General features: G+C 36.4%; 2 protein-coding genes across 2 annotated transcripts; both read left to right on the top strand.

The window, feature by feature from the left end:
• Window positions 1–3,362: 3,362 nt before the first annotated feature.
• LOC142538644 (uncharacterized) lies at window positions 3,363–4,720 on the top strand. The gene is made up of 3 exons (XM_075643956.1): window positions 3,363–4,323; window positions 4,404–4,534; window positions 4,610–4,720. The coding sequence occupies exons 1-3, from the start codon at window positions 3,363–3,365 to the stop codon at window positions 4,718–4,720; spliced, it is 1,203 nt and encodes a 400-aa protein (XP_075500071.1).
• LOC142538643 (uncharacterized) lies at window positions 4,236–6,012 on the top strand. Its single transcript, XM_075643955.1, has 3 exons — window positions 4,236–4,323; window positions 4,404–4,534; window positions 4,610–6,012. Exon 3 carries the CDS (start codon window positions 4,741–4,743, stop codon window positions 6,010–6,012), a length of 1,272 nt encoding a protein of 423 aa, XP_075500070.1. The 5' UTR covers window positions 4,236–4,323; window positions 4,404–4,534; window positions 4,610–4,740.
• The last annotated feature ends 6,517 nt before the right edge of the window (window positions 6,013–12,529 follow it).

Genomic DNA, 12,529 nt, shown 5'->3' with positions numbered 1-12,529 from the left:
ACTCCTTCCAGCCACCTACTACTCAGTCACAACCGAGGTCAGGAGGAAGCCAGACTGTTAGACAGCCTCCGAGACAGCAGGCCAGAGTGTTTGCATTGACTGAAGAACAGGCACAGGAAGCACCTGATGATGTGGTTGCAGGTAAGTGTTCTCTTTGTGGTTACCCTGCTTATGTGTTGATTGATACGGGTGTATCCCATACTTTTATTTCTGAGCGATTTGCATTGATACATGATTTGCCTGTTGAGTCATTATCTGCTGTAGTATCTGTCTCTTCACCTTTGGGGAGATGTCTTATATCAGTGAAGTCTGTTATTTGTATGCTGCAGTATGATGGTAATGAGATTGAGTTAAATTGTATTGTACTCGGTTTGTCTGATTTTGACTGCATTATTGGTATCGATATGCTGACCACGTACAGAGTTACCGTAGATTGTTTCCAGAAAATTGTAAGATTCAAACCTAAAATGGCTGATGAATGGAAATTTTACGGTAAGGGTTCCAGAGCTCGAATTTCTTTGATATTTGTTTTGTCTATGACTCGATTATTACAGAAAGGAGCAGAGGGATTCCTTGTGTATTCAGTAGACGTACTGAAGTCGAGCCCTTCATTGGCAGATTTGCCAGTGGTATGTGAGTTTACTGGCGTTTTTCCAGATGAGATTCCGGGTTTACCTCCAGTTTGAGAAATAGACTTCAACATTGAATTGATACCAGGTACAGTACCTATTTCTAAAACTCTATACAGAATTGCACCGATTGAATTGAAAGAGCAGCTAGAAGATTTACTAGCCAAGGGGTACATCAGACCGAGTGTTTCTCCTTGGGGTGCTCCAATATTGTTTGTCAGAAAGAAAGACGGTTCAATGAGACTCTGCATTGATTATCAGCAATTGAACAAGGCTACGATAAAGAATAATCATCCTTTGCCTCGCATTGAAGATTTATTTGATCAGTTGCAGGGTTTTTCTGTTTATTCCAAGATCGATCTTAGATCTGGATATCATCAGTTGAGAGTCAGAGATTCTGATATATCGAAAACAGCTTTCAGAACCAGGTATGGCCATTATGAATTTATAGTGATGCTGTTTGGTTTAAAGAATGCTGCAGCTGTATTTATGGGTTTGATGAATCGTATATTTCAGAAATATCTTGATGACTTTGTGATTATTTTTATTGACGATATTTTGATTTATTCAAAGAATATGATTGATCATGCTGAGCATCTTCGAACTGTATTGAGAATTCTGAGAACTGAGAAATTGTATGCTAAGCTGTCTAAATGTGAGTTTTGGCTGAAACAAGTTATATTCTTGGGACACATTATATCTTGATATGGTATTTCTGTTGATCCTAGCAAAGTTGAGGCTGTGATCAGTTGGCCTAGACCGACTTCAGTACCAGAGATACGTCGTTTTATGGGTTTAGCTGGCTATTATCATGGTTCGCCGGAACGGCCGTGTTGCGATCGGAATGGCCGTTCCGGAAAGGGAACGGCCTTTGTGTTCCAAAGTTCCGGGGTGGGTAGGTTTATGGCTTTTAGCGGCGTTTCGTATACCGAAAACGGCGATATAACGGTGGAAAACGGAGATGTAATGGTGGAACGGAACCGGAACGCAATTCGCGACGGTTTTGTCTTGAACCGTCGCTACTAGCGACGGTTTTATGTATGTAGCGACGGTTTTATTTAACCGTCGTCGATTTAATATAAAACCGTCGCTAATATCGCTACTATAGAGACGGTTTGAATTAAAAAAAAATAAAGGTTCACGGATTCAAGAATTCGTGACCACACAGTGTGGTCACGGATTCATTTAATCCATGACCCATCCGCTTATAAAGTGCGTCCGTCTCTCCTTCAGAAATTGCTAATTTCCGCAGCATGAGTGAATATTGTTCTTGATTCATTATAACCATTTCTTTTGCGTCCTCTCCGCTAATGAATGCAGCATGAGTAAAGTGCACACTTGATTCATTTGCGTGAATTGTTTCTTGTCGCTTCAATTTTTCCACGGCTTATTTTCAGCTTTAATTTTTACTGGTCCGGAGATATTGTGTAATCCAAATTTCACAGGTATTAATTTTTTTATTGTAATTAAAATAATTCTGTTTTATAATTTTTTTAATAAAAATGTTTAATATTGACATGTAATAATATTCTTTGTTGATTTTACGAAGGAATCTTAAAAGGTAGCGTTATTATTTTTGTTTATAATATTTATTATTGTTCGTTGATTGATTGAACTAAAATTTATTGACTGAATTTTATTTAAGCTAGTTTTTAAACCTAGAGTTATATTGACAATTTAATTAATTTTACAGAAATACTATATATTTAAAAATTTTAAATAATATTATTTAATATATATTTAAATTCTTTAGTAACGACAATTTAATTAATACTAGTATATTGTTTAATTATGTATTATGAATTACTAATTATTTATAAAATTACTTAATCATCTTTATCACAGGTTTGTTTACGTATTATATTAAAATTCTTTGGTAAATTAAATATTTGTAAATCCTATGAACAATGGCTCCAAAATTAGATATTGGTTGGGAGTTTGGTAAATCCATCGGAGGTGATAGAAAGACAATACAATGCAAACTTTGTGAAAAAATTATAACTGGTGAAATTACAAGATTAAAGCAACATATTGCTCATGTTGCTGGAAATGTTGTGTCATGCACTAAAGCTCCAAAAGAAATATCATTGATGTTCCGGAAACATCTTCAAGATACTAAGAACGAGAGAAATTTAATCAAAAAAAGAAAGAAATTGCTATTAATGCAATTCAACAGAGCATACATGGACTCAATAATTGCAGTGACAGTGGAGATGATGATAAATTTGATAATACCTATGAAGAAACTTTAGAAGATATGGAAAATAGGGCACTGCGAAAAGCAATGAAAAAAGTCGTAGAACAAGAGCATTTGAGGAAGATATGCAAAACCGATATGGTTTAGGTAAATAAATATTTTATTTTTATAGTTGATGCATATCCGATATGGTTCAAAATTAATGTATCATTTTAAAAACTTAATCTTAATGGAGTAATATGAAAATTCTGATTAGATTATATTATTTAATTTCAGGAAATGTTGGTGGTAGTTCATCATCACCAAGTGCAAATCCCAATTTAAGAAAACAGATGACTCGTAGCTTTAGCGTACGAGAGGGAGCTCAGTTACCATCGAAAGGGATTGATTCTTACATGTTTTCATCAAAACGAAAAAGTATAAAAAATTGGTTTGCTCCTGAAAAGGTCAAAGATGTTGGGAAGGCTATTTCAAAATAGTTTATATACAATGCAATTCCATTTCATGCAGCAGATAGTGGTCCATACTACCAAGCAATGATTAATACCATCGCAAATGTTGGACCTGGAGTACAAGGTCCTTCGGGATGTCAAATAGGTGGTGTTTTCCTGGAAGAGGAGGTCGAATATATCACTATATATTTGAACACATTAAAATCCAAATGGCCAAAATATGGATGTACAATAATGTGTGATGGTTGGAGCACACGCAACAAGCATCCTATCATTAATTTTATGATATACTGCGATCACAACATGATATTTCATAGTTCAGTGGATTGCACAAACAAAAGAAAGACAGCCGATTTTATATTATCTCTTCTGAATAATGTTTTTGACGATATTGGAGAAGAAAATGTTGTACATGTGGTTACAGATAGTGAAAGTGCAAACAAAGCTGCTGGACAGAAATTGATGATTGAAAGACTTCACATGTTTTGGTCACGTTGTGCTGCACACTGCATTGATCTTATGCTTGAAGATATTGGTAAGATGGCAAAGGTAAAGAGGTGCATTGATAAAGCAAAGCAAATAACAAGTTTTATATACAATAGTGACAAAATCGTGAACTTAATGAAAATCTACACAAATGATCGTGAATTGTTGGGACCTGGAATCACTCGCTTTGCTACTGAATTTATTTCTTTAGAAAGTCTCGTCCGGTATTGTCAAGATTTGAAGAGATTGTGCACTTCAGTTGAGTGGCGTGAATACAACAATACAAGCAAGAGAAGAAAAATTGTCGAAAAAATTACAGCGATCATTTTGGACACAAAATTTTGGAAGTCGGATCGTGATATATGCACAGCAATGGAACCTCCCGTCAAAGTTTTTAAGTTGGTTGATCAAGACAATAAGCCAACGCTATCGATTATATATGAAGCAATGGATAGAGCTAAATTATCTATAAAAGAAAGTGTGAAAGACTGGCAATTGTACTGGGATGTGATTGATGAGCATTGGTATAATCAATTACACCAACACCTACATGCTGCAGGTAAAATTAGATTATATTTACAAAAAATAAATCCATTGTTGTGGTTATCGTTTTATAATTTTAAATTTGTGTGTCTTTAGCATATTTTCTCAATCCAATGCTCCAATATTCTGGAACATGTGTTTACACTGATGAAGTAAGACGAGGATTGAAGACAGTAATCAAAAGACTAGAGCCCGATTTAAATACACAAGCTGCAATGATTAATGAGGTATGATATTTATAAATTTTGCTTAACATATTTTATATCCAGTATACTATAGTTTTTATCAAACATGTTTCACAGATTAAATTGTTTACTGAACAAATTGGAGAGTTTGGATCTCCACTTGCAAAAATGGCGGTTAAAAAAAGTGTTCCAGGTTTGAATTTCTTTATGTTTTTTCATAGATATTAAAGTTATACAATATATATCATATGTTTCATTTCTCAGCTGAATGGTGGAATGAGTATGGTGAAGAAGCTCCCCACCTAAGAAAACTTGCAATTAAAGTTCTTAGTCAAACATGTTCATCTTCTGGTTGTGAGAGAAATTGGAGCACATGGTCTTTAATACATATTAAGCTTCACAATCGTTTGGCGATTGAAAAATTGCATAAATTGGTATATGTCCATTACAATATGCGGTTAAGAGTAAGAAATTTGATGCAAAAAAGTGGAGATGATGATTACTATAGTCCTATAGATCTTGATCACATATTCAAAGATGATGATATTTTAAATGAATGGACTAGAGATAATGAACCCTCTGTGTTGCAAGACGATGAAATAGAATGGTTAGATCAAGGTCATGAAATATCAAATGCCCAAGAGAGAAACAAGAACAAAAACAATGAGGGCACCTCAAGATTATCAAAAGGAAAAGGAAACATATTAAATGAAAGTGATGAAACTGACAATGACGATAAAAGTGACGACAATGATGAGAGTGGTGATGGGAACAATCGGGAAAGTGGCAAAAAACATGGAGACGCTGATCAAGCATGTCAAGATGATCAATATGATGCTGGCATGTCATGGGCACGGGGGAAAGAGAATTATTATGCAACAAAAGACACTGATCATGGGTATCGTCCTGGGATAGAAGAACAACGTCGCTTTTTAGCAAGTTTGACAGGGTTCTCGAGTGCTGAAGATGATGAACATTTTAGTGGATCTTCAGATTCATATATGCGTGTGGAAGAGGAAATAAAAAATTTGGGCTTGGGGGGTCACCATCAATTTCAGTTTGGAGATGATTCGAGAAATTACCATTGGAGCTCTCAAGATTTTGGTCGTGGTGCCATTGGATATAATGAACCAGACTTTGGGTATTCTCATGGTTCTAGGAATAATCAATTTGAGAGATTTTCTAATAGTTGCCGAAATAGATATCATAATCCTCAAGCACCAGCAGCCACTGGTATTAGACATGAAGGTCATGGTTCTATATGTTCAAGTGAGGCCAGTAATTCTTTTGGACATCAAGAATTTGGAGACTACCATCGTCGTGATGATACATTATTAAATTCTCCCTCATTACACCATATACATTCAGTTTCAAATCCACTATTCAATGCATATCCACAAGGACAATTTAACACTGGTTTATATCAGCAACCATATGGTGGAGATCAATTTTCTCAACTGAATCCCGAAGAAGAATACATTAATGATTTTGTTCCTCCACGTCATTCCTCATGGTATTAGTCTCGATGATATAACATTTACAGGTACCTTTCTATATAAATGTTTTTTTTCATCAACTTATATTTCATTTCTCATTGTTATTTTATTATCATATGATATGAGTAATTTAATAAGCTTAACATTAATTTCACTAGGAACATTGGAAAGTAAAGCAACTCGGTTGATGTGAGATGGTGAATCTTGAGTCTTCTTCCCGCTGCATCCATCAATGAAAGACTAATAAAGAAGAGACCGCAAGTCAACTATTTCTATTGAGAAATTTTCATTACAAAGTGTGAAAAAAACTAAGTTAATTATAAAATTTTTCTATTTTAATTGATGTTAAATAATTTGTAACATCACTTTATATAAGATTTGATGGTTATTATTAGTCCATCACTCTAAATTGATTCAAATTTGTGCGAACTTATATATATCCAATCGAAAATATTTTAATGTTTTAATTAATTAAATACAAATAATTTTTAATAGTATATTTAATTTTTGATATGATTGGAAATATTTTAAATATAATGTCGATATAAATTGTGTTCAATAAATTGTTAATAAAATTTTAAAAATATTTAAATTTCTTATTTACATCAAATATTCTATTTAAATTATATTTATTTTAATTTTTTTATTTCTAAATATTTTCCAAAAATTTTAAATTTTTATATATTTATAATATTTTTTTTAAATACCCATTCCGCGACCGTTCCGCGAAATTTCATTGTAACTTGAACGGTAGCATCCGTTCCGATCTTCGTGACCGCGACAGCGAACCATGGCTATTATCGTCGATTAATTAAAGATTTATCCAACATTGCTAAGCCGATTACTCAGTTGACTCAGAAGAATGCCCCGTTTGTTTGGTCAGAGGCGTGTGAATCTAGTTTTCTGGAGTTGAAGAAGAGATTAACCAGCGCTTCTGTGTTGACTATCCCGTCAGGTACTGGTGATTTTGTTGTTTATTGTGATGCTTTTCACAGAGGATTAGGTTGTGTTTTGATGCAGCGAGGACATGTTATTGCTTATGCCTCGAGACAATTGTAAACACATGAGACTCGCTATCCGATTCATGATCTTGAATTGACTGCCATCGTATTTGCATTGAAGATTTGGCGACACTATCTATATGGTGAGAAGTTTGAAATTTATTCTGATCACAAGAGTTTGAAATATTTATTTTCACAGTCAGAATTGAATATGAGACAACGAAGATGCCTCGATTTATTGAAAGATTTTGATTGTAAAATCAAATATTATCCGAGGAAGTCAAATGCAGCAGCTGACGTACTGAGTCGAAAGGTATGTTCTTTATCCTTATCGACGATTGGTGTCTCGAATTTGATTGAAGATTGCTGTCTTTCTGGATTAGTATTTGACACAGATTGTCAATCTCTGAAACTTTATGCCATTCAAGTTGAACTAGAGTTGATTTTAAGAATCAAAGAAAAACAGAAAGTTGATCAGAATGTTCAGAATTCGATTGCGATGGTCAGAGCAGGGCATCGATCAGAATATCAGGTTCGTGATGATGTATTATATGTGAATAATCGTCTTGTTGTGCCAGATGTTTCAGACTTGAGACACCAAATTTTGACAGAGGCACACTGTAGTCGTTTCAGTATTCATCCTGGTGGCATAAAAATGTACAATGATCTGAAGAAGCAGTTTTGTTGGAAACAAATGAAATCAGACATTGCAGATTTTGTGTCTAGATGTTTAAATTGCCAACAGGTGAAAGCAGAAAAGAAGAAACCAGGATGTCTGTTGCATAGCTTATCTATTCCAGAATGGAAATGGGATCACATTTCCATGGATTTTGTTACGAAGCTACCACGATCCTCCCGAGGTTGTGATGCAATTTGGGTTGTTATTGACAGATTAACCAAATCAGCATGTTTTATTCCTTACAGAATGACGTACATATACGACCAGATGGCAGAGATTTATGTCAAAGAAGTGGTCAGATTGCATGGCGTGCCAAAGTCCATTGTATCAGATCGTGATCCTCGATTTACTTCGCACTTTTGGCACAGTTTGCAACAAGCTCTAGGTACGAAATTACATCTGAGTATTGCATATCATCCTCAGACAGACGGACAATCAGAGAGGACTATCCAGACGTTGGAGGATATGCTTAGAGCTGTAGTGCTAGACTTTGGCACTAGTTGGCAAGATTCTTTGCCACTTTGTGAATTTTCTTACAACAATAGCTGTCAGACGAGTATTGAGATGGCTCTGTTTGAAGCGTTGTACGGCAAGAAGTGTAGATCCCCTCTCTATTGGGATGAGGTATATGAGGTACCTGAACTTGGGCCTGATATGATTCGAGATATGAAGGAGAAAGTAAAGCTGATTCAGCAGAGAATGAAGACAGCTCAGGATAGACAGGCCAAATATGCAGATATTCGACGTCGACCGTTAGAGTTTGAACAAGGAGACAGAGTATTTCTGAAGAATTTTCCTTTGAGAGGCGTTGTCAGATTTGGCAAAAGAGGAAAGTTGTCTCCACGCTATATTGGGCCATATGAGATTCTTGAGAAAATAGGTACTCGTGCCTATCGACTCGCTATTCCTCCTTCTATCTCTGGAATACATGACGTCTTTCATGTATCTATGCTGCGAAAATATCTTCCTGATGCTTCTCATGTTCTTCAGCCAGACGAGGCAGAACTTGATGAAACTCTGAGTTATTTAGAAAAATCGATCCAGATTCTAGATCGTAAAGAAAAACAGCTCAGGACGAAGTCTATTCCGCTTGTGAAAGTTCAGTAGAATAGTCATGGTATTGAAGAAACTACTTGGGAAACTGAATCAGACATGAGACAGAAATTTCCAGAGTTATTTCATTAATGTGAGTTTCTTATTTAGCTTCTGATATATATTCTTGTTGTATGTGATTTGATTGCCTGCGATTTCGGGTACGAAATCATGTCTCAGATGGGGAGAATTGTAATGCCCGAAAATTTTATCCTTTTAATCCGAGATTATTAATTGATGAATTAATATGATTATAGAAGGACCACTCCGAGACAAGATTTTGTGAAAACATGAGTATTGTGAAAGTGAAGTACAGCAAACCTCGCGCACATGCGCTAAGATGAGGCGCGCATATGCGCGAGAAGCTTATGCCGAGACAGTAAGTCTCGCGCATATGCGCGAGCTGGTGACATTCATAAGTGCCGAGACAGAGAGTCGCGCATATGCGCGAGCTGGTGACATTCATAAGTGCCGAGACAGAGAGACGAGGCGCGCATATGCGCGAGCAGATGGATTTGTCATGTGCCGAGACAGTAGGTCTCGCGCATATGCACGAAGGCCGGGCGCGTATATGCACGAGCACTAATGTATGAAAAATTGCCACTTGTCTTGCCATGCATGGGGAAATGTATAAACAAAGATTTCAATTCATTTCCCTTCAAAATTTCAGAGGAAGGAAACCGAGAAACCTCCATGAATCCCCAAGCTTTGCAAATTCTAGAATTGTGATTTTGCGAGATCCGACCATCTGATTTTCGATCCGAGTTTATTTCCGTGCTTCTCTCGTCGAAGGCTTCAAAAGGATGTAAGTTTTATTACTTTTCAGCATGGTTCAAAAATTTGTTGTTGGGGGAATCATACTTTGATTTATATTATGTGTTCCTAACATTGTGGTAATCGTATAACCAAAATCGGATTGAGGAACAGACAACCTATGTAATTGTTATCATTTTTCAGTTATATTCGAATGGGGTTGTACAGATTTTGTATTGGAATTGTGTTTGTTGATTGATTATGAGTTGTTGAGATTGGCCGTTTATTGTTTGTATTGCGGGTATCTCGAGATTGCGCCGTTATGCCGTCGAAACGTAACTAGATTGAGTATTGATCAATCGAGTCTTGTTTTGAATTGAAAGTTGATATTGTGCCTCTCGAAATGTCATTCCAGATTTAGTATTGAAGGCTTCGAAGAACGAACAAAGCCAAATTGATATTATCAACCAAGAACTACGAAAAGAAATGTATAAATCAATGTTAAACCGGGAGAGATAACTCGAGTAAGAGATAGCTTGAGTTTCCCAAAACCACATACTATATTGTTATTGCTTTGATGTGTTTTCAATTCTTGAGATTGATATGCTTAGTCTATTGAGTTATAGCAAAGCATGCATTTGAGTCTTTAGCAGAGGTGCCAAGTCACTGGACATTTGGTTTATTTCATTGTGCTTAACAGAAGATCGACTCCTATTGTAGAGATTCGACATAGTGGGCCAAAGTATGGGAATAAGAATGTACCACCACCTAGCAGGGAAGAGTAGGTGGGAGACTTGTTACGTTCTTATCCAAACCTGGATCCCTAGATAAGAGTCGAGTCAAAGAGTAAGAGTTAAATAGTTTGATTTACAGCTTTGTATTGATTTATGTTTTCGTAGATTAGGATACATATTGTGTTATAAATGTTATATACTTTTGTATATGTTTATATGAAATGCACGTATACATTGTTTATACTGGGAATTATGTTTCTCACCGGAGTTAATCCGGCTGTTGTTGTATTTGTATGTGTGCATGACAACAGGCGGGACAGGATCAGGGTCGAGAAGAAGGTGATAGATCGAGATTAGAGTGGAGATACGGGCCTAGATGTAGCACTGATTTTCAACACTTGATATGTAGTGGATGAACATTAGATTGTTAAGATTTTCTTTTGTACAAGACTTGTACATATGATCATGTTGTAGATATTGCACTTGATCTTGTAATTTAAATATGATGGGACCTAACTAGTTGTAAAAATTGTACCCTTGTTAATAAAGTGTTCAACATAAAAAAAAATTGCGACCCAGTTTATGTAATTGATCCACTTAATCCCAAAGATGATTGAAAAGATTGAGTTAGTGTCCGGGTCCCCACACTGCTGATCTTTTATGCGAGAAGATTGAAGAGATGAGCAACGCGGAAGCGCCGGAGAATTTTTGTTCTAAGAACAAGTGTTTTCCGAAAATTTGCTGAAGAAATGTTGCTGAATATGAGAGAGTATGTTTGGGGAGGGGGAGGTGTCAGCTGAAATGATTTAGGTTTAGGTTAAATGGAAGCTTAGGTGTTAATTAAATAATAGAATAAACTCTAATGGGCCAATAATTATCATTTAAAGGTTTAACAAAAGTTTTAAGCCCAATAAGCTTAAAAGTAGGTCCATTAAGTCCAAAAACACTCCCAAAAAATAATTTTTTTGGTAAGTTCTTGAAAATATTTGCCGAACCCTCAAAAAGTCTCCCGTTTCGATAAAATTTGTGTACCGCTGAAAAATATACTCTGGCGGGTAAAAATACCTAACAAAGCATGTTTCTTAAAAAATACATTTAAAACGTCTTATATTTATTAATAAAAATTTGTCATGTAATAAAAATAATTTTTATGATACTTCCCCGGTATCCATTCCTCGTTGGAGCACGAAAAGCATCTAGAAATCCTAATGCATGAACTTTTAAAATTTCATGAAATAAATTCTACCATGCAATAATTATGCATAAAATTCATAAAAATAATTAAATAAAATCCTAGATTGCATGCATTCAGGTTATGTGAATTAAATTCATGGACCTTCAACTCTCCCCTACTTAAATAAAATTTTTTCCTCGAAATTAAAACGTACCGAATAACTCCGGGTAGCGACTCCTCATCTCGGTCTCGGTCTCCCATGTGGCCTCCTCCTCATAATGATTCAGCCACTTGACCTTGACCATCTGGATCACCTTGTTCCGGAGCTTCTTCTCCTGTCTGTCCAATATCTGAGTGGCTTTCTCCTCGAATGACAGGTGCGGTGTCAGATGATGTGGCTCATAGTTAATCACATGCGAAGGATTCAACATATACTTTCGCAGCATGGAGACGTGAAACACGTTATGAATTCCCGCTAGATTTGGCGGTAATGCAAATCTGTATGCAAGTGTCCCAACTCTATCTAGGATCTCGAATGGTCCGATGAATCTAGGGCTGAGCTTGCCCTTCTTCCCGAATCTCATCACACCTTTCATCACTGCGACCTTCACGAAAACATGATCCCCTACTGCGAACTCAAGATCTCGCTTCCTCTGATATGCATAACTCTTCTGACGGCTCTGTGCAGTCCTCATCCTGTCCCGAATCCTGGCCACTAGATATGCTGTCTGTCTAACAATATCCGGACCCAACTTTGCTCGCTCTCCCACCTCATCTCAATAAACTGGTGACCTACACTTTCTCCCGTACAGTGCCTCGTATGGAGCCATACCTATGGATGCCTGATAAATTTTGTTGTATGTGAACTCCACAAGAGGTAACTTCGGCTCCTAGCTGCCCTAGAATTCGATCATGCAGGCTCGAAGCAGGTCATCCCGAATCCGAATCACCCTCTCTGACTACCCGTCTGTCTGAGGATGGAAGCAGTACTGAACAATAACTTAGTACCTAACGCCTGGTGAATCCTCTTCCAGAATACAGACGTGAACCTCGGATCCCTATTTGTCACAATGGACATTGGAATCCTATGCAGTCTGACTATCTCTCT

This window comes from Primulina tabacum, chromosome 3, assembly GCF_025594145.1.
Source record: "Primulina tabacum isolate GXHZ01 chromosome 3, ASM2559414v2, whole genome shotgun sequence".
Classification (NCBI taxonomy): Eukaryota; Viridiplantae; Streptophyta; class Magnoliopsida; order Lamiales; family Gesneriaceae; genus Primulina; species Primulina tabacum.
This window is presented reverse-complemented; position numbering and strand designations above follow the sequence as displayed.